At 54.4% G+C, this 21,832-nt stretch overlaps 1 protein-coding gene across 2 annotated transcripts; it reads right to left on the bottom strand.

Moving 5' to 3' along the window:
• Positions 1-307: 307 nt before the first annotated feature.
• On the bottom strand, positions 308-18,152 carry EHD2 (EH domain containing 2). 2 transcript variants are annotated; one of them, XM_030873758.2, is made up of 6 exons: positions 18,045-18,152; positions 15,580-16,040; positions 15,126-15,223; positions 10,753-11,165; positions 4,746-4,910; positions 308-2,093 (listed from the first exon to the last, which is right to left on the bottom strand). In XM_030873758.2, the coding sequence occupies exons 2-6, from the start codon at positions 15,981-15,983 to the stop codon at positions 1,542-1,544; spliced, it is 1,632 nt and encodes a 543-aa protein (XP_030729618.1). In that variant the 5' UTR covers positions 15,984-16,040; positions 18,045-18,152; the 3' UTR covers positions 308-1,541. The 2 variants fall into 2 exon arrangements, with proteins under 2 accessions (XP_030729618.1, XP_069900252.1); XM_070044151.1 differs by having other exon boundaries at positions 15,580-16,036; positions 18,045-18,124.
• Between the last annotated feature and the right edge of the window lie 3,680 nt (positions 18,153-21,832).

The following is a 21,832-nucleotide window of genomic DNA, read 5'->3' on the forward strand; positions in this document are numbered from 1 at the left end:
ACACATACACACAACCCCACGGCCCAGGGCTTGGTTCCCAGGCCCCCGCGGCAGGAGGTCTGAGGGAGGGATGTCCCGGAGGGAGGGCCTCAGAGTAACTTTTCTTCGGAAAATATGTCGGTCTGGTCCCCAGCCCAGGCCTGAGTCATCAGGCTCCCGCAGCATTGAGTCACGGCCTCCACCTCTGCCCCTGAGAGCTTGGAGGGTACCCCCCTGAAGTTCTGCCCAGGGCTCTCCTTCCCCAGAGGGTTTGGTGGGGAGAGCGATCCCCACCTCTAACCTGTCCCAAGACAGCCTGACTCCCACAGAGAAAGAAACCATGGCTTTATTTGCACTGTGGGAACGCTATTACGTTCACAATCCCCTCCCAGGCACGGGGTGAGGGGTGATGGGCGTGGGAATCCCAGCGAACACCCTGGAGGGGGCATCGTCCCCATCTGTTTCGCGCTTCCCCATCTTTTCCGTGTGGTCCCCCACCAGGGTCAAGCACTAATACGTAGTGAAGGCAGGAAAAGGTGTGTGTGTAGGGGGGGTGAGAGTTCCCTTTAGGGGAGGGGAGGGAGGGTTGTAGCACCAAGAGCCCCTCCCCCCACGACGTCCCTGAAAAGGGGACTAAAATAACATCCTGGGGCCTATCTGGCAGGGGCTCCACTTAAATATGGACTGATGGTGGGCCCTGTGCCCCAGCAGTCTAAAATTCGGACCACCAGCTGTGGGGAGCCTGAGGTGGGGGGCGCAGGCTGGGCTTTCAATCCAGGGCAGGTGAGTGGAGGACAGAAAGGCCTCAGAGCGGACGCCTTCTGGGAGAAGCAGGGATGGAAGGCGGTTTTTGGTCTGCAGAGGATCCTTCTTAAAGAAAGGGGTGTGGCAGGAACTGGGGGGAGGGGCTGAGGGGTCCAGCTGAGGAAGTAGGAGGTGTGGCTCCCCCCCCCAGCCCCCAGTGGTGCCAAGACCTGAGGACGCCATGGGGTGGAGGGTCCCCGCCTGGCTGGGCAAGAGGAAGCAGGGCAAGGGGACCCTCTGTTAGTCATTTCAACCAAGTGGCCGCTCACTTATGAGGGGTCCTGCTCAGAATCACGGATCAGACGGGTTAGGCCTGGGGGTGTGTCTCTGTGTGTTTGAGTGATTCTGTAGGTGGTCTCTCCTGAGAATGTCAGCTCCATGAGGGCATATAGAGGTGTCTGTTTTGCTCTCTGCTGTAATCCCCAGTGCCTAGAAGGAGCCCTGAACATAGTAGGTGCTCAAACAAATTTTTGAATGAATGATGCATGGATGGATGCTTGTGTGTGTGTGTGTGTGTGTGTGTGTGTGTATTAGTGTCGGAATGATGTGCTAAGTGTACGTGAGGGTAGAGGTGTGAAGGGTGGGCAGAGAAGCCTTGCCCCTCCCCTGGTCCCCACAGAGGGACCCCCATCCTTGCAGCTGGGAGAGTGGGCAGGCAGGGTGCACGTGGGCCAGGGTGGGAATGTGCGTGCAGCCATCCGGAGCTGGGGAGCCACAGCAGGGCAAGAGGGAGGAAGGGCCAGCAGGCAGCGGCTGGCTCACTCAGCGGAGCCCTTGTGACGCCGCTTGGAAGGTGGCACCAGGCGGCGGGGCAGGTTGGTGGGCAGCCCGTGGCCCTCGAGCTTGGCCTCGATGAGGTGGCTGGCCAGGGCGAACTCCTCGTCGTCCAGCATGCCGTCTCGGTCAACATCGCTCAGCTTCCAGATGCGGCCCAGCACAGAGTTGGGGAGCTTGGTACCCACCATCCAGGTCTTGGCCTTGGTGCCGCTCAGCTTGCCATCGGACGGCGCCAGGTTGTAGAAGATCTCATCATATTTGGACTTGTCCTTGGTCACCACCCACTCAGCCTCATCATCCGAGCCCTCCTCGCCGTCCTCCAGGACCTCGTCAGGCCCCCGCTCTATGAAGGGGCCCATGTGCGTGCCCTCGAAAGCGCCCCCCTGCACGCCCACATCCGTGCTCTCCAGCTCCTCCTGCCGGAGCAGCGGCATGAGCTTGGCGATGTTGTGGGTCAGCATCTCATCCAGCGCCTCCAGCAGCTTCGGCTTCAACGAGTGGAACTTGGTGAAGTCGTGAGCCATCAGCAGCTCCTGTGGGGAGGGGAACACAGAGAAGTCAGGGGGCACCATCCCGAAGCCCCCCAGCCCCGTGCTGGCTCCGGGCAGCTCTTGACAGAGAGGTGCAGAAGTATTTGATTATCTGAACACCCCAATCCACTTGGGTACCCACCACTCAGAAGAGACTTGGGCAGCAAGGTCCCACGGTGCCCCCCACCCCACCCAGTGCCAGGCATGACCCCAGAATCCCTGGACAGTAGGGAGAGCAGGGGCCTTTCATCAGCTGGTAGAGAAGGATTTCAACATTTTGACATCAGCCATGGCTTTACCAGAGCACACCCACCAGCCCTCAGTCCTGCCCACCCTCTACGGTACCCCAGCTGCCCAGTCAGCATCCCCACCATTATGCACGTTGAGAAAATGCAATTCCTGCCACCCTGCTGGCTCTGTTACCCCACCTCACAGAAAGGGCTAAGCGGCTTGCTCCATATTTGGAGGTTAGGTTTGGGATGGACAGGTCATCAGGAGATCCTGGGACTACCCCCCACCCCCGGGGCAAGAAGTCATCTGGTACTAGAGCCGCTGCAGGGCTGGGTTTGTGGTCACGCTGCTTCTCACACGTGCAGCTGTTAACGCGATTGCCCCAGAAGAGTTGCAGCAAAGACCAGTCCATATCGCAGCACCACATTAATTTCCAGAGCCAAGGCAGAGAGCTCCACTGATCATGACCATAAAGAGACGGGGGTGTGATTAATGGTGATGAGTACGGAGGACTCCAGGGCCAGGCTGCCCAGGTTCCAACCCAGCTCTGCCACTTGGGAGCTGTGTGTCCTCAGTCAAGTGACTTGACCTCTCTGGTTTCCCTGTCAGCTTCCAGATGTGTAAAACAGGTTGAGAACTAGCACTCCCCTCACTGGGAGGCGGGAAAGGCGAAATGAATTCATCTGGATGAAGTGCTCAATAAATGTCAGCGTAATATTCACAGCTGCTCTTTATCTAGCCCAGCGGCTCTCAACCAGGGATGACGGTGTCCCCCAGGGGACAGTGAGCAATATCTGGAGATTTTTTTTTTTTTTTTTTTTTTTGCGGTACGCGGGCCTCTCACTGTTGTGGCCTCTCCCGTTGCGGAGCACAGGCTCCGGACGCACAGGCTCAGCAGCCATGGCTCACGGGCCCAGCCGCTCCGCGGCACGTGGGATCTTCCGAGACCGGGGCACGAACCCGTGTCCCCTGCATCGGCAGGCGGACGCTCAACCACTGCGCCACCAGGGAAGCCCCTGGAGACATTTCTGATTGTCACAACTCAGGGGTGCTACTGGCATCTAGTGAACAGAGGCCAGGGATACTGCTAAACTGCCTGCAATGCACAGGACACCCCCTACAAGGAAGAATTATCTGGCCCCAAATGTCAGGAGTGTGGAGGCTGAGAAACCTTGATTCGGCCCAAACTCTGTGCCAGACACTGTCTAAGGAGGTCGCGAACACTGGCCGATTAAGCATCCAAGGTAGATACTATCAGGATGCCGATTTTCCAGCTGAAGAAACTGAGGCTCAGAAAAGTTAAGTGATTGACCAGGTTCACAGAGCTAGTCAGTGACCAAGGGGAAATTCACTCTATTATAATTGTTCAGTATTGAACTAGAAATATCTAAGACCTAAAGGTCACAGGCTTTCAGTATCAGCCTAACACAACCTCAAAACAGAGGCTGGGTTAGGGGCGCTAGTCCTTGCCTGCATGCCTGAGCCTGGACCTCTGTCCCCACGTGCATTGGTCACTCCTGCCCTGCCCACCTCCTGCGGCCCTTCATTTACCCCACACTGCCACACCCAGACTCAGTGCTTTCCCCGACACTGGTTAATCCTAGGCCTGGACATGTGAGGAGCCTCCGGTTATCCCCTAATATCCATCTTCCTTTCTTCCTCAGTATGGAATCCCTGAACGTTACCTGGGTATCTGGCCACCTAGAGAAAAGACTACACTTCCCAGCTTCCCTTGCAGCAGCTGTGGCCATGTGACTAAGTTCTAGCCAATTGGATGTCAGCACGAGTTGCACATGCAACTCTAGAATTGCCCTGTTCAATGCAGTAGCCACATGTGGTTATTTAAATTAGTTAAAACTAAAACCTAAACTTTCAGTTTTAATGTGGCTAATGGCTACCACATTGGACAGCATGGCATAGAAAGTCACCATAGAAAGTACTATTGGACAGCACTGTTCTAGTAAGTGTTTTTAAAGAGAGAGACTGTACCATTAGCTTCCCCTCCCGCCCCGCTCCTCCCCCTCTTCTTGCTGGCTGGAATGCAGACACAATGGCTGGAGTTTCCACAGCCATTTTGTACCATGACGGGGTTCTTGGGACTGGAGGCCAGACTTGGAGGAGGATTAAGACAGAAGGAGACTGGGTCCCTGGCTCTGTAAAGCACCAAACCAGCCCTGGACCATATTCCAGGACATTTATGAAGGAGAGAAATAAACTTCTATCCTAACGAAGCCACAGTTGCTTTGGGTTTGCTGTTCACTCCCTTAATTCACAAAACCACGCTCCCACAGAATCATTTGCGGGAAGTGCTTTCAGGAACCTGCCATCCATCCCTCTAGTTTTCAAGGTCCCATCCCCGAGCCCATGGAAGCCAACCTTCCCATCACATCACCCCTGATGCCTTGCTCCTGGGCGGCCTCCCACCTGCATCTTCTGGCAGTCCGGGAAGTCGCCGGGAGATATGTGATGCTCCAGCTGAATCTTGGCAAAGATGACTGGCAACTTGAGGATCAGCTGCTTCTTCTTGTTCTCCTTCCCAAACACGGAGGGCATCTCCTTCTTCAGGTAGCTGATGATGTAGGTGTGAACCTGTGGGGAGGAGAGTTCTCACCTAAGCCTGCCTCACGGTCACCTGCGGGGCTCGTTAAAACATGGGTTGCCCGGAGTTTCTGATTCACTAGGTCTGGGGTGGGGCCTGAGAATGTGCATTTCTAACAATTACAGGTGAGCTGCTGCTGCCGCGGGTACAAGGGCTTCCCATCTCTTCTAGGTACCCTCAGCCCCTCCCGTGGCATAAACATCCCTCCACGTCCACTGCCAAACCTACATACCAGCCCTGGCCTCTCCCTGGAGCTCAAGACTCAGAGCTGATTGCCTTGTCAACATTCCTGGACAGCTCCGTCTTAGGACGCCCGCAATGGAATTCAGGTCCAGCTCCCAGAGCTGTGCCACTCTCAGCTGTGCCCATCTCGGGAGACGAACGGCACCTCTACCTCTCCCTACCCAGTGGAGCCCAGAAATCTGAAAATCATTCCTGATTTGATTCTCTCTCCTCACTGGCCACATCTGTTTCATCAGCGAGCCCTTGTAACTCCTAAATCTCTCTTCTACTTTTCCATTTCTCTGCACCTCCGTTGCTGCACCCCCAATCCCAGCAGTCCCGTCTTTTGCCTGGGGGGACACACCAGTCACCCCACTGGACTCCTGGCTTTTCCTCTGGCCCCTCCAGCCCCTCCAATCCTTTCCCCATGAAGTAGCAGCTGGAGGGTCGTTTTTGTTTTGTTTTGTTTTGCTTTTTTAAGGAACAAGTGCGGCATCATGAGACACTGCTACTATGTAACAATTTGTTTCTTATCCAAGTGCAAAATTCCTCCCACAGCTGATAAGGCCCTACTGCAGCAATTCTCAAAGCGTGGCCCGGGGGTCCCCGAGACCCTTTCAGGGGTTTGCAGACTCAAAACTATTTCCATAAAAAAAAACAAAAAAACAAAAAACTATTTCCATAAGAATATTAAGGTGTTGTGTATCTTTTTACTCTCATTTCCTCCCCAGTGGACAGTCGAGTTTTTAAAGGCTAAAAGATATTGCAATTGACTGCAGAAACAGATGCGCAAATCCAGATGTCTCCTCTGAAGCCAGACATTAAGGAGATATGCAAACATGTAAAACAGGGCCACTGTCCTCCCTAAGTTGGGTTTTTTTTTGGGTTTGGAAAACAGTTAATTTTCATACAACATCTGTTACTTAGGTTAACAGGTAGTAGATTTTTTCTTGCTATTTTAAATGATCTTACAATGTTAATTATTATCAATATCTGTTCATTAGTATACATCGACATGATCAAAATGTATAAGTAACATTTATAATAAATGCTACTTATTAATAAGGATATAAGTATTGTTTGGGAATTCCCTGGCGGTACAGTGGTTAGGACTCTGTGCTCTCACTGCTGAGGGCACAGGTTTGATGCCTGGTCGGGGAACTAAGATCTCGCAAGCCATGCGGCACAGCTGAAAAAAAAAATTATATAAGTATTGTTGGTTAATTAATATTATGAGAGACATAAATATGAAACATTTTCTCAGTATTAACTTACTGTTTTTTGTTTTGTTTTGTTTTTGGATATAACGCGAGGCTTGTGGGATGTTAGTTCCCCGATAAGGGATTGAATCCAGGCCATGGCAGTGAAAGTGCTGAGTCCTAGTCACTGGACCGCCAGGGAATACCCTCAGTTTTAACTTCTAATATGGTTAATTTAGAAAGATTTAATCCGTGTACATACAAACTCTTGGGGGGCCTCAATAATTTTTTTTTTTTTTTTTTTTTTTGTGGTACACGGGCCTCTCACTGTTGTGGCCTCTCCCGTTGCGGAGCACAGGCTCCGGAGGCGCATGGCTCACGGGCCCAGCCGCTCCGCGGCATGTGGGATCTTCCCGGACCGGGGCACGAACCTGTGTCCCCTGCATCGGCAGGCGGACTCTCAACCACTGCGCCACCAGGGAAGCCCAAGGGCCTCAATAACTTTTAAGAGTGTAATGAGGGCCTGAGACTGCTCTACACGACTTGGCTCCTCCCACTTCATGCAACTTTATCTCCCTCCATCTGCTCCAGCTTCCTCACCTGCTGTCCTTTTTTTATCAGCATGCCAACCACTTTCCTACCTCAGGGCCTTTGCACGTGCTACTCCCCACCTGGAACTCTGCCCTAGTCTCCCAACAACTGGCTCCTTCAGCTTCCTTTTGATGTCATCTCCTCACAGAGGCCATCCTATGGGAAGCAGGTGCCGCAAGCACCACCATCCAATTCCTTTCTACCTTTACTTTTATTGTTTCATTCACAGCACTTATCACAATTCATCATTATTTCATTTATCTGTTAGTTTACTTATTCTGTCTCCTTCCATCAGAATGTGAGCTTCAGGAGGGCTGGGACCTTGTCTGTTCCCTCTGTGCCCAGCGCCGGCACAGTGTGCAGAGAAAAGACTCAAGAAATATTTGTGGAATAAACCAATGAACTTGAGAACCTTTGAGCCATAAGTTATCTCATAAGTTATCGAAAAGCAAACAAGGAGGGGACTTCCCTGGTGGTCCAGGGGCTGGGACTCTGCACTCCCAATGCAGGGTGCCCGGGTTCGATCCCTGATCAGGGAACTAGATCCCACATGCTGCAACTAAAAGATCCCACGTGCCGCAACTGAAGATCCCACACGCCGCCACGAAGACCCCTCACGCCGCAACTAAGACCCGCCGCAGCCAAATAAATAAATAAATATTTTTATAAAAAAAAGAAAGCAAGGAGAGAAAAAAAAGATGACCATTCATATGTCCTATTTTTAATAGGAAGCTCAATAATTAAATGGATAGGCTTAAATAAAAATAGAATATATCTGGAAAAAGACACAAGAAACTACTCACGGGGGTTGCCTGCAAGGAAGAGGACCTGAGAGCCATTGGGGTCAGAGGTGGGAGGGGGCACGTTTGACAGAACATGAGTGCCTTCCCATGAGATGGTCTTAAATGTTCAATTAAAAGCACTCGTTAAAAAGTCCTTTTAGTGAAGAACCTAGAGGCAGGACAGGAATAAAGATGGAGATATGAAGATGTAGGACTTGAGGACACGGGGAGGGGGAAAGGGTAAGCTGGGATGAAGTGAGACAGTGGCATGGACATATATACACTACCAAACGTAAAATAGAGAGCTAGTGGGGAGCGGCTGCATCGCACAGGGAGACCAGCTCGGTGCTGTGTGACCGCCTGGAGGGGTGGAATAGGGAGGGTGGGAGGGAGACGCAAGAAGGATGAGATATGGGAACATATGTATATGTATAGCTGATCCACTTTGTTATAAAGCAGAAACTAGCACACCATTGTAAAGCAATTATACTCCAATAAAGATGTTAAAAAAAAAGTCCTTTTAATGAGTCATAGGTTTAGAATGCTAAACATTTTGGTGGTACCTTGGCTGGCTCTGAATCCTCATCTCCCATCTCCACCACCCTGGGCTCTGCGTTCAAGCACGTCCCGGCCTCAGGGCCTTTGCGCTTGCTGTTCCCTCTGCCTGGGTATGGTCTCCCCCAGATCTCCACTCTGCTCACCCCTTCCCCTCCTTCAGGCCTCTGCTCAAATATCGCCTACTCCAGGAGACCCTCCCCAATGACCCTAAAATAGCCTCTCACCAGTCTCTCTGCTTCATTTTTCTTCATAATCCTTATTACATACAATATAATATTAGAGATTAATTTGTTTAACATCAACTTCCCAATTAAAAAGCAATTCTACAAGAAAAGAAACTTTATCTGGTTTTGTTCCCTGCTCTATCCCCAGGACCTAGAACAGTGCAGGAGCACACTGTAGGTGCTCAATAATTGTTTGTTGAATTAATGCTATCGAGTCACCTCAGCGAGCTCGGTATGAAGGTTCACGGCATCCTGGTCTCCTTAGAATCAGAACCTCCCAAGACCCTGGCCTCAAGTGTCACAGCACAGTGAAATCGCCCCTTCTAGCAGCAGCTACCACTTCAACCAAAGGGCAGAGCCAGAGGACTCATCCACATCGGACACTGGGACAGACAGGGAAACTGAGGCACAGAGGGGTAGTTACCAAGAGTGCGGAAAGGCCTTGTACTGTTGGGGGAGAGCATATGGGGAGGTAAACGGTGTGTGCTGTTGTTTGATGGCTGGACCAAGTGTGGCAGAATCACATGTGGGGGATGAGCGGGTGACACGGGGCAGGGGAGGAGCAACAAGGCTTGGTCATTGTAGACCCCGTGTCTTGATTGGCCCCGGGGAGCCATAGATGGATTTGCAGGAGGAAGGGGAAGGAGTGGTCTGCAGGTCTGAGAAGGCCAATCAGGGCAGGGGTGTGGCCAGGCCGGTGGGTGGGGCCTGCGAGAGCGGGCCAACGAGGAGAGGGGACGGGGCCTAAGGGCGGCTCCTCGGGAACCCAGAAGACAGGAGGAGGCCAGGCACTAATGGCTTTTCCAGAGAGGAAGCCGCGGAAGGTGCCAGGAAGAGATAACGTGGGTGGGCGGGGTGGGCCGGGGCGCGGGTCCCGGACTCCGGGGTTTGTCTGGGTTTCCGGAGCCACCTCCTGCGTGGCGGGGGCACCAGGTGTCCGGCCCCACCCCACCCCTGGGTCCCACGGACCCTGGGCTCCCCCTCCCGCTGCTGTCTGCTTCCCCGAGGGACCTGGGGGACCGGGGTCCGTAGGGGAAGAGGGTGACCCAAGGGGAGACTGAGGGAGGGAGGACTGAGAGAGGGAGAATGGAGAAAGAGAGAGAGAAAAGAGAATGAATGAGGGAAGAGAAGAGGAGAAAAAGAGAGACAATAAGGGAGAGAGAGAAACTGAGAAAGAGGTAGAAATGAGATGTAGAGAGAGACACACACAGAGAGAGACAGAAAGACAGACGGAGACAGTCCAGGGCCTGGGCAGAGGGCGAGAGAAAGGTGGATTCGGGAGCCCTCAGGAGCCGACCACACTGGGCGGCTCCCTCCCAAGGAGGATTCCTGGGGTGGGGGTGGGGCTCTGACTCACCCCCTCTCTGCAGCTCCTTAAACCAACACCTCAGGCTCCTCCATCCCCCATAACCTTCCAGGCCTCCCTGCCTGCCCAGCTTCCTGCCCCACCTCCACCCTGGCAGGCAGCCTCCCCTGTGAATGTTCCATTCGTCCTCCAAAACACTCTTAAACCAGTGCTCTGCCCTCCCAGTCCCGGAGGCCCTGTCCTGATCCAGGCTCCTCCTTGACCCTCAATCCCCAGCCTCCTCCCTGGTCTGGGAGCCGAGTCTCACTGCCCTTGAATTCACCCTCCAGAAGGCAGCTAGAGTCTGACCCTGTCCCTCCCCTGCTCTGAATCCTTCCATGGCTCCCCAGTGCCCTCAGGACAAAGCACAAGTTCCAGGCCACAGCCCTGGGTGATCTCTCACCCACCCCACCCCACCCCTGCCCCTAGCCTCAGATTCAATTACTCCCACTGTCTACAGTGGCTTCAACACTGACATCTTTTCCTCTTCCTTGAACTGGCCATGTTCTCATCTCCAGCCCACGCACTTGCTGGTCCTGCTTTCTAGAATCTCTTCCCCTCTTTGTCCTCCTCATCCTCCAGTTTGCAGCTCAGATGCCCTCTCCTCCAAGAAGCCCTCCTGGATTTCCCCTGGGCTCCCCAGTCTCAGCCCTGACCATGTCGGATGGTCACTGTCTGGGGATGCGGTGGTCTTCTCCCCTGGACTGCCTTGGTCACTGCTGTGTTCCCAGCACCACCCGGCACAGGGCCAGGCACAGCAGGAGAACTTTCTCAGATTAGAGAACTTAACTAATCAGAGAGTTGATGCCAGGGACCAGCAGTCACGTAGGGGAGGATCAGAGGAAAGGCAAGAGCTGCCGCTGCCTCCCCAGCCCCGGTTACTGCTCAGCCAGCCCCCCATCACTGCTCACCCGCACCAGCCGGGCCCTCTTCACCAGATCGTTGAGCTTGCGCAGTGCGGCGTGGCGCGGCAGGCCCTGGATGTCGCGGAAGAGGTCCTGCTCCTCCAGCTCGAAGAGGCGCCGGTTGTCGGGTACCAGGAGGGGCTGGGACCAGAAGGAGCCGATGTAGACGCGCAGCACCTCGGGCGTGCCCACCACCTTGCCCAGCGCCCACATGAGCGCCCCATAGACGCGCATCAGCTGCTGCGTCTCCACCATGTCGGCCTTGTTGAGCACCACACGGATCTTGTCCTCATGGCCTCGCAGGGCACCGATGGCCTCCGAGAACTCGTCTGAGATCTCCAGCTTGTGGGCATCGAAGAGTAGGATGATGAGGTCCACGCGCTCGGCGAACCAGCGCAGCACGGCCGGGAAGTCGTAGCCTAGGGGGAGGGGGTGATACATGGGCGCCGGGGGCAGAGGTCAGCACCCGAGCCTCCAGCCACGGGGATGCAGCCGTTCCTTTGGACTCAAGTTAGACTGTACCGGACGTTCAGGTTGTTAACCTTCGAAATTTTTGTCTGTGAGAAACAGCTGAGGCCCCGAGAGTGCCCCACAGCTCTGTCTCCACAGCCTTCAGAATTTCCCCCATCACTCTGGCCCCCGTCTCTCAAGCCATCTACTACAGGCGACAGTCACACCCTCCCCTTTCTCATTCATTCTTTAGGCAGATATTAGCAGCGGGCATTGGCCCAGTGATTGAAACACTCAAGTGTTCCTAATAGACTCCCTGTGCTTCTATGGACAACCCACCACCCCTACCCCCCGCAAGGCCCCCAAGTGCCTCCGTCACCCCAGCCCCTCCCCAGGATCTGTCAGATCTCCCCACCATCCAGCAACTAAAGATTTCACTCGGGCCCTGGTTATGCTCTTGCCATAGCAGATGTTAAATATTTTAAATTTATTCACAACATTTACTGAGTCTTCTGTGTGCCAGGCCCTGTCCTGGGCACTGGGGGGTCCCACAGAGAACATCAGACAAGGTCCTTGCCTTCGTGGGGCACCCATCCCAACAGCTGGCTCCTGGGTCCATTCATTCATTCCTTTCACCTTTCCATTTCCTCACGCACTCATTCATTCACGCTGTTTGCTTTTTTGCTTGTGCGCTCATTCATTCAGCAACAAGTGATGCTTGGGAGAGAGGAGCAGTTGAGACCCCCCGACTTGGCAGTTGGGAAGACCCGCGTTTGAATCCCGGCTCTGCCCCCATCAGCTAGGTGACCTAAAGCAAGCAGGTAACCTCTCTGAACCTCTGTTTCCTCCTCAGTAAAATGGAAATCATCATAGGACCTACCTCCTAGAACTGTGTGAAGATTAAAAGAATACACATGAGGGGACTTCCCTGGTGGCCCAGTGGTTAAGACTCCTTGCTTCCAATGCAGGCGGCGCGGGTTCGATCCCTGGTGGGGGAACTAAGATCCCACATGCCACACGGCCAAATAAATAAAATTAAAAAAAAATTTTTAAGTAATACACATGAGCTAAGATATATAAAGAGCTTAAACAGTGCCTGGCACTGAACTATACACTTAAAATGAGTGAGCTTTAGGCATGTAAATTATACCACAATAAAACTCATTAAAAAAACGGTGCTAGGCGCATGGTAAGCACTCAACAAACATTACTCATGATGCCTGTGAGACACCGCTGGGGGGGGTCATCCAGGAGCCACGCCCAGAGCCGCCTGCTCTGTGCTGGGGACACAGTGTGGCTCAGGCAGCCCCAGGTCTGTCCTTACTGGGCTCACAGTCCAGAGTGGTCAGGCTGGGATGCAGCAGCCCAGAGGGGAGCGCCTGACCCAGCCTGGGTGGTCAGGGAGGGCTTCCAGGAGGAGGGAACAGAGTGGCAACCTGGGGGATGGAGGAGTTAACGGGCAGAACAGGGAGCCATCGCTGATTCACCCGAATTCACCTCATGCCCTTCCCGATGCAACTTATTGAATCTTCAAAACGACCCCAGGAGACAGGCACCCTTATGACCCCCATTTTCCAAAAGGGGAAACTGAGGAACAGAGAGGTTAAGGGATTTACTCCAGATACGCAGGTAGGAAGCAACAGAGCAGCAGCCCCGTGGGCCTCCACGCTCTGCTGGGGAGCTGGTGCCAGGCCAATCCTGCATGGGAGGAAGCAGGCTCCTGCAGCCACTGGGGACTGGATGGGATGCGGTGGGCGTGGGTGACACTGTTTTGCGGGGAGAAAGGGCCAGGTCACCAGCAGCTGGGGCCCCTCCTCCCTCCCCAATGTCTACACAAACACACACAGCGGCCCAGCTTTGGAAAGTGTGTCTCATGCAGGGAGGGACAGAGGGAGGGAGGTTGAGTCAGCGCGGGAACCGGAGACGTGGCAGAGAGGCGCCCGGGGGCGCACAACGACAGCCTTGCGGAGGAAAAGCAGTCATCATGGGCACTTCCATGGCACCTAGCGTGTGCCGAATACTGCTCTAAGTGCTTCATACATTTCGACATTTAAATTGAACCCTCAGGGCAACCTATGAGGCTGATGCTATCACGTTCCCGTTTTACAGATGAGAAAACTGAGGCATGGAGAGGTTAAGTGGCTCAGCCAAGGTCCCACAGTTTAGGAGGAGCAGAGGCCAGATCTGAACCCCGCCAGAAGGCTCCACTATGCTACAACCACACACGTGTGGCCTTCACAGATATTCCAGGCAGAGGCCGCATGCTCCACCAGTGCACACACACATGCACACACACGTGCACACACACACTCGTGCACTCAGGAGCGTACACCTGGACACCATCAGAGCCGCACACTACAAGATGCACACTCCCAAACACACCCCCACTCACAATCTGGAACCTACACAGATATCCGTGGTCACGCAATTGCAAAGACGTGAGACCCGCACAGAGTAAGAGCAGCGGGCACACGCAAGCCCGTGCACACGCGCACACGCACCAAAGTAGAGACACAATCATATATAGTTACACAAAAGATACACTCACGCACATACACACACACACACCCTCACTGTACACACAAGGGCACAACTGTATACAGAGATACAGTCACATGTGGTCACACCCAATCCAACAAAATCCCCTCCGTCTTTCCTACACGGTCACACACAGGTACAATCCCAAGCACAGCCCCGACACCTCAGAGTCACACCCACAATTACACACTTTCCCAGACACACACTACATGATCCACACAGTCACAGAAGAGTTCCCTTGCCCAACACGCTCACACACACATTTCACGATACAACCACATATGGAAACACCACCAGTCACTGTCCCACACAATCCCACAAAGCCCCCCGGAGTCCCTCAGAGCTGCACACAAAGTCACACCCTGCCACAATCGCGGGCACAGACTCCCAGACACTCACACACACGCATCCTTACAGACAGATGGGCGGACTCTCCTCTTCCCCTACCTCTGCTGAAAGGGAAGGAGACCCTGTTCTCTGCTCTTCCCCACTTCCTTTGGGCTCCCACCCTGCACCCCTGCCCTGGCTTGGAGGCCTCCCTCCCCTCCGACTCTCCCAGGCCCACGCCCCAAGCTCCCCACCCCCACCATTGCTTCTGCAGCTGCCTCCTGCCTCTCTTCCGGGGAACAGGCACCTCCTGGGCAGCGGCCAGGGACTCCCGGAACCGTCCGCGCCCTCCCCCCAGGGCCCAGCCTCCTTGCCTCCCTGCAGTGGCCTCCCACTCCCCTCTGCCCCACACTGCAGCCTCCTTTGCCCCAGTTTCTGGCCTCCGAGGCCTTGTGGGACAGGGGTGGAAGGGGACAGAAATGCTGGGTGGAATGAGGGTGGGGGCCGGGCTCCCTCGGAGGCCCCGCTGGAATTCACCCCCTCCCCTCTACGCTCCCCCTGCACAGCTGTTTATAAATTCCAGGCCGCCCTTGGCGCCCGCCCAGATTCCCCTTCCCAGGTCCTGCTCAGCCCCATCTGGGGCCCAGACACAGAGCCAAGAGCTCACACGGGCCCAGGGCCTGCCTGCCCGGCTCGGCCTCCTCGCTGGGTCTCCTGTCTCTCTGTATCTCTGCCTCGCTCTCTGAATCTCTGTCCATCTTTGACTTTGTGTATCTCTCTCTGCCTCTCTTGATCTCTCCCCCTCCATCCTCCAGACCCACCCAGATATGCAACTGCAGCCCGTTCGCACGTGTTCACCCACACGCCTCCCCCACCCTTCAACGTGTGCCAACATGGAGGAATCACAGCCTTCCACCAGCTCCCTTCTGCTACCCCACCAGCTCAGGGCCCGCGGACACAGGCCCAAGTCCTAGCAGAGACCCTGGGACCCTCCCGCCTCAGACCCAAAAGTCCAGGCCCCCAGCCCCTCCCCGCTCAGACCCAGAGATCCGGGCCTCACTCACCGCGGCTCACTCTCTGTTTGGCCCCCGACAGGATGCCTGGGGTGTCGATGATACTAATGCTCTCCAGGACCTGATTGGGGAGCTGGGCGCACATGAACCTGGGGTAGAGGGAAGGTCAGGGGTCAGTGCAGGGAGGGGCGGGAGGAGAGGACACATAAGAAGGGAACCCAGGACTGCACCGAGGAGAATCAGGTTCAGGGATGGTTATCACCATTTTCCAGATGAGGATAGGAGAGAAACAGAGAGGTTAAGTCACTTGCCCAAGGCCACCCAGCTAGACAGCGGTTGAACCCATGCGTCCCTGGCTTAACTGCTCCCCTAGAGAAGGCAGGAAGAGGAAGGATCTAGTAGAGAGAAGGGAATTGGGGCTGAAAAGGAGAGACACACAGACAGGGATGGGGCAGGGTTGGGGGCCAGGGACAGGAAGATGCACTCCTGGCTCTTGGCCGCACACCTGTTGAGGAAGGTGTTCCCAAAGGGGTTGAGTTTGCGGAAGGGTTTGTCTGGGTCAACGACGAGGGCGTTGCCAGGCACGATGCCCTCGGTGTCACCATGCATGACGGCCACGAAGCAGTCGGTGGTGGGCTCGGGCCCGACCCGGGAGCCGGGCACCTCCTGCTCCAGCAGGTACTGGATGAAGCTGGTCTTGCCCGTGCTGTACTGGCCGGCCACCAGCACCATGGGCTTGCCGTCAAAGTCAGCATCCTCCAGGGCTGGTGAATGGAAGGCCCCGAAGCGGTAGTGCTCCTCGAGAGGCAGCAGTTTTTCACGGTACAGCTCCTTGAGGGCTGAGGTCACCGTGCGGATGGCCTCGGGCTGCTGACCCCGAGCCCCGCCCCGCTTCAGCCAGCTGAACATGGTGGCTGCACACTGCCTGCTGAGCTCGCTGATGGAGATGCACAGGGGGAGAGCTACCTGTGGGAGGAGAGGATGTTGATGGGGGACTGCCTGGAGGAAGAGGTGGAGAAGAAAGAGAGCCAGGAGGTCGAACAGATGGAGAAAGATGGGTAGGGAAGGGGAGTTTCTTAGAGCACTGTTGGTGGATGGTAGGAGTTGATGGCTGAAGGAGGAAGGTGATTATTCCAGCTGGAGGAAGAGAAACAGAGTAACAATGGCATGATTGAAGAAGGGGGATTGATGGTGGAAGATCAAGAGATAAACAAAGGGAACGATGCAGAAGCTGATTGGAAGAAGTGTATTCCTTCATCTTTTTCTTTCTCCTCCACCCCTCCCATTACTTTGCACAATTTCACTGAAATCACACCATGTGTCAAGAGCTATGAATGCAAAAATACTTCAGAGACCAGCCCCCCCGCCCCCAGCCCCGCACAGTCAGAGCCTCCAGTGAGGACAGAACCTGGGCACCAAGCAGTCAATGATGCTTGGGAAATGCCGGGCAAGTGGACTTGTAGGCACCAGAGGGGGACGTGGTGAGCCAACCACAGGATTGGGAGAGCTCTGGCTGGGCTGACTTTTGAGCTGCTCCCTAAAGAGTGGGCATGACAAGGGCATTTAGGCAGAGAGGGTGGGGAATATCATGACCTGGAGCTGTGGAATGGATGGACAGAGTGGCTGGACACATGGGCACAAGGATGAGAAACGAGTCTGAACTACTGCCTGGGTCCCCCCAGATCATGATGGGGCTTGGGCATTCACAAGAATGTAACATTTATGATCACTGCATGCCAGACACTGCTCTAACTCATTTAATCTTCACAAAAACCTTGTCAGGTAGGGCTGTTATTATCCCCACTTTTCTGACAAGGAAATGTAGGTTCAAGAAGATAGCAATAACTTGCCCAAGATCACTTTGCTAGAAAGTGCTCAAGCTGGGACTCCAGGCAACCTGACCGCAGATCCTGCACTCCTATCATAGGTCTAAGTAGGTAGGGAGGGAAATAACTACCAACCCAGCAGCAGTGAGCACTTGCAGCGCCCAGATCATGTTCTCTACATTTCCTTACTGTCCTTTCATGCTCTGTGGGATCTGTAGTGATGTCCCCTCTTTCATTCCTGGTATCAGTCGTTTGTGTCTGCTTTTTCTTCTTTTTCCCCCTTGATCAGTCTAATTGGATGTTTATAATTGCACTGATCTTTTCACAGAACCAACTTTTCGTCAGATTGGAGTCTCTAAATACCATTTTCCACTAAAAGAGAAACTGAGGCTTCTTGAAGAAATGGCTGATTCTGGGGCTGAGGTGGGGAAAGAACAAGTGAGCCTGGGTCAGACAGTGGGGAAGTGCTCAAACATAGATGGGGCATGTCACAGGGACACAGACTCAGCTAGACAGGGCTCCCGCTGGCCAAAGATGGGACAATCTGCACATCAAAAATAACTGCAAATCAAATATGTTAAAATACATAAAATCATAATGATACTTAAAAAAAAAAGGAAAAGAATTCGGGGAAGGTATGCCAGAGAGGTGAAGGAGAGGCTGGAGCCAGGACCTGGGATGTTGGCAGAGGGAGGGAGCCCTGGGTGGTGCCCTATGCAGGGAGGGACCTGGGGGACATCTTGGGGAGGCCGCTTTGGGGTTGACTGGACAGGCGATCGGGTTGGTGAGGTAGGAGAGGAGCTTGTGGGTGGGAGGAGGGACCAAATAGGACAGAGATGGATGAGGGCGGTGAAGGGAGACCCCAAGGAGGGGATCCCCTCTGGCTGAGAGGATGAGGGAGTGGGAGACACTGGAAGGGAGGAGGAGAGTGGGGGACACTGTTAAGACTGGAAGGGGCTGGTGGGAGTGGGGGAGACAGGGAGGTTTCGGAAGGGAGTGGGGAGACCCGGGAGACCGTTACACAGTGACTGGGGTGGGGACTGAGGGTCTTTGGCGAGCAGGGAAATAACTCAGAGCCAAGGCAGACTCGGGGGCTCCGCGGGCGGGGGCTGGGAGGCGACATCTGCGGTCGGGGACCACTCACCGATGGGGCGCGCAGGCGGCTGGACCGGGCGGACGAGCTGGGCGGGGGTCCCGCGGGGATTCAAGGCGCCCGCGGATCGGCCTGTGCTCGCGGTCCAGTCCGGAGCCGTCTGAGCCGGGTGGGGCCGAGAGCAGGGAGGAGGGACGGGAGGGGCGGGACAAGGCGCCCCCGCACCCCCCCCGCACCCCCCACGAAACCGGGCGCCGGGCCTCTGGCGCCCCCCGGTGGGGAGTGGCAGGGCGCCTTTGTGAGATGGGTGAGTGCGCGGGCTCCCGGTCCCGGGTTCAAACTCCATCCCTGTCTCCCTTCCTAACATGGGAATAGTAATAATAAAACAATAACACCAATACTAATAATAATTTATTATCAGTAATAATAATTTAAAAACTTAAACGAGTTCATGAAACTCCTCTGCTCACAACACTCCTTGGTTCTTCTCTCACTCCAAGTAGAAGCCAAAGCTCTCAGAGTGGCCCACAAGACCCTGAACGATCTGCGGGCTCCCTTTGCCCTCACCTCCTTCTCTCTCCCCTTCGCTCACTCAGCTCCAGCCACACTGGCCTCTTCGCTGTTCCTCATACAACCATCCAACTTCAGGGCCTTTGCACTTCTTGTTCCTCCATCTGGAATGCTGTCTCCTCCAGGGATCCAAGTGGCTCCCTCCCTCCCCTCCTTCAGGTCCCCACCCAAATGTCACCTCCTCTGAGAAGCCCTCCCTGATCTCCCACGATTTATCCATTATCGCTGCTTTATTCTTCTCTGCTGTCTTTATCACCACTCTACATATTTCACATTTCTCTGCTTCAGCGACGATCTCCCTCACGAGAACATGAGCTCCACGAGAGCAGGGATTTTAGACTGTCAGCAAGAGGAATCGCTGATGTTCTCACACTTCGGTTGTTTTGGAATTTCTAGGGATTGTTCACTCATCGCTGATTAGACCCACAGCTAATCGTGAGCTGATACACCAGCCCCTATTACCATGTCACAAACTTGTGGATTAAAAAAAAAAATTTTTTTTTATTTGGCCGTGCGGCATGTGGGATCTTAGTCCCCCAAACAGGGATCGAACCGGGGCCCCCTGCAGTGGAAGCGTGGAGTCTTAAACACTGGACCGCCAGGAAAGTACCAGACTTGTGGATTTTTCCAAATATACTGATGGGACTTCCCTGGTGGCACAGTGGTTAGGAATACGCCTTCAGGGACTTCCCTGGTGAAGCGGTAGTTAAGAATCCACCTGCCAATGCAGGGGACACGGGTTCGAGCCCTGGTCCGGGAAGATCCCACATGCCACAGAGCAACTCAGCCCCTGTGCCACAATTACTGAGCCTGCTGTACTCTAGCGCCCGTGAGCCACAACTACTGAAGCCCGTGCGCCACAACTACTGAAGCCCGCACGTCACAACTACTGAAGCCCATGCACCACAACTACTGAAGCCCGCGCGCCTAGAGCCTGTGCTCCTCAACGAAGAGTAGCCCCTGCTCACTGCAACCAGAGAAAGCCCGCAAGCAGCAATGAAGACCCAACGCAGCCCAAAATAAATAAATAAATATAAATAAATAAACTAAAAAAAAAAAAAAGATGAAGAAGGCAGCCAGTGAGCTTGTAGTTCGGACACTGTCAATCTTGGGTTCCAATCCTGCTCTGTGTCCAGGTGATCTGGGCCCTGAGGTAGCCATTCCTGGCCTCTTTTTCCAGATGGCTCAGCTGTAGAAAAGGGACCCCCCCAGATGCCCACTCTGCTGCTCCTAGCGTCTAAGAGCAAGTATCTAAGAAGTTTGGTCCCAGGACTTCCCTGGCGGTCCAGTGGTTAAGACTTCGCCTTCCAGTGTAAAGGGTGCGGGCCGGATCCCTGATGGGGGAGCTAAGATCCCACATTGCCTTGCGGCCAAAAAACCAAAACATAAAACAGAAGCAATATTGTAGCAAATTCAATAAAGACTTTAAAAATGGTCCACATGGAAAAAAGAAGTTTGGTCCCAAGGACTAACCGTAGGAGTTGAGATCAGTTTTGGTCTCCTGCCCAGGGGCCCGGGAGGGGGAGCGTCTCTGGCTCCTACACAGCGGGCCAAGGCTTGCTGTTATATACACCCCTCCCCCCAAGCTGGGTATGCATAGGGGAAGGTCGCAGGCTCCCAGCCAGACCGCCGGGCTTGCAGCCCAGTCTGACACTTACTGCATCCCTCGGGGCCTCGGTTTCCTCACCTGCGAGGTGGGACTATCAATTCCCACACGGGGGCTTCTGTGAGATACCCCAGGTGAAGGGCTCGGAGCAGTGCCTTGGTAAGTGCTCTGAAAACGTTAGTCATCGTGCTCCTCTGCTCGGGCTGCATGCAGCCAGCCTTTCAGAACTGAGGCCGTGAGCAAGTGGAAATCACTAGCAAACTTCTTTACGCGGCCAGGCCACGTGAGGTCTTCCGGGAGCTTGCAGGGGACTAGAGGATGTTAAGAACTGCCATTCTCCTTCAGTGCTTTATTACGCACGCGGGGGAAGTAGGTCTAGAGCTAGGAAGGGGGGCGGTCCCTCTCCTGGAGATCCCATGTATATGCTCCTCCCCCTTAAACACCCCCAGGGGCCTGAAGAGGAACGGGGAGCATCATCCCAGTTCAGCCGCCGTCACTCCCACTGGCTATGGCAGTCGCCTCCTCGCTCGGTTCCCCACACGGCCGCCAGAGGGCGCCTGGGAAACCTAAAACAGCTCAGCTCTCTGCTCGGAACCCTCCCGGGGCTCCCGCCTCACTCACGGTCAAAGCTGTCATCACCGTGGGGCTCAAGATCCTTCAGGATAGGCCCCGTTTGTTCTCTCGGACCTTACCTCTTGTCTGCACCCCCTTCTTCCCTAGGTTCCAGTCACAGGGACTCCTCGTTGTTTAACATGCCACCCACGCTCCTGCTTCAGGGCCTTTGCACTGCCTGTTCTCACTGCCTTGGGTGCTCTATCCCTAGATCTCCCCGTGGTTCCCTCCCTTATTTCATGCAGCTCTCTGCTCAAATGTCACCTCCTCAAAGAAGCCTTCCGCTCCCACCTGATCCTGAGGGCCGTCACGTGCAGTTGGGCAGGTTGTTCACTACACAAAGCACTCGCTTGTATGAAGGGGGCTGGACTCCAGGTCACATGCTGCTCTCCAAACTCTAGGAGAAACGGGTGCTGTTTTCTAGTTCACACAGAGGGGTTCTAGGGGATAGCAGCTGCTTTGTCCACTCCTTCACTCTGTGTCATGGATTGAGTTGTGGCTTCCCAAAAGATACGTCAATGTCCTAACCCCTAGTGAATCAGGTGTGAATGTGATCTTATTTGGAAATAGGGTCTTTGCAGATGGAATCAAGTTAAGATGAGCTCATACTGGAGTAGGATAGGCTCCAATCCAATATGACTGGCGTCCTTATAAGACACACTGAGGTACAGGGAAGATGGCTTGGAAGGAGAGACTGGAGTGGTGCGGACACCAACCAAGGAACACGTGGGAGGGCCAGAGACTGGAAAAGGTAAGGAAGGATCGATCCTCCCCTAGAGTCTCTAGAGGGACTGTGGCCCTGCTCACACTTTGATTTGAGACTTCTAGCCTCCAGAACTGAGAGAATAAATTTCTTTCTTTTCAGCCACCCACCCAATTGGTGGTACTTCGTTATGCCAGCCGTGGGAAACTAACACACCCTGCTTGATTTTCCCATCTCTGACACTGTACACGTTTACGGTCAGTCCTCACTGTGAGCAGGTGCCCTATTTGTGAATGAGTCCACGTGTTAAAACGTCTGTGATGCCACAAACTCGCAGCACTTCCATGG

The sequence above is a fragment of the Globicephala melas genome, chromosome 19 (assembly GCF_963455315.2).
Source record: "Globicephala melas chromosome 19, mGloMel1.2, whole genome shotgun sequence".
Lineage (NCBI taxonomy): Eukaryota > Metazoa > Chordata > Mammalia > Artiodactyla > Delphinidae > Globicephala > Globicephala melas.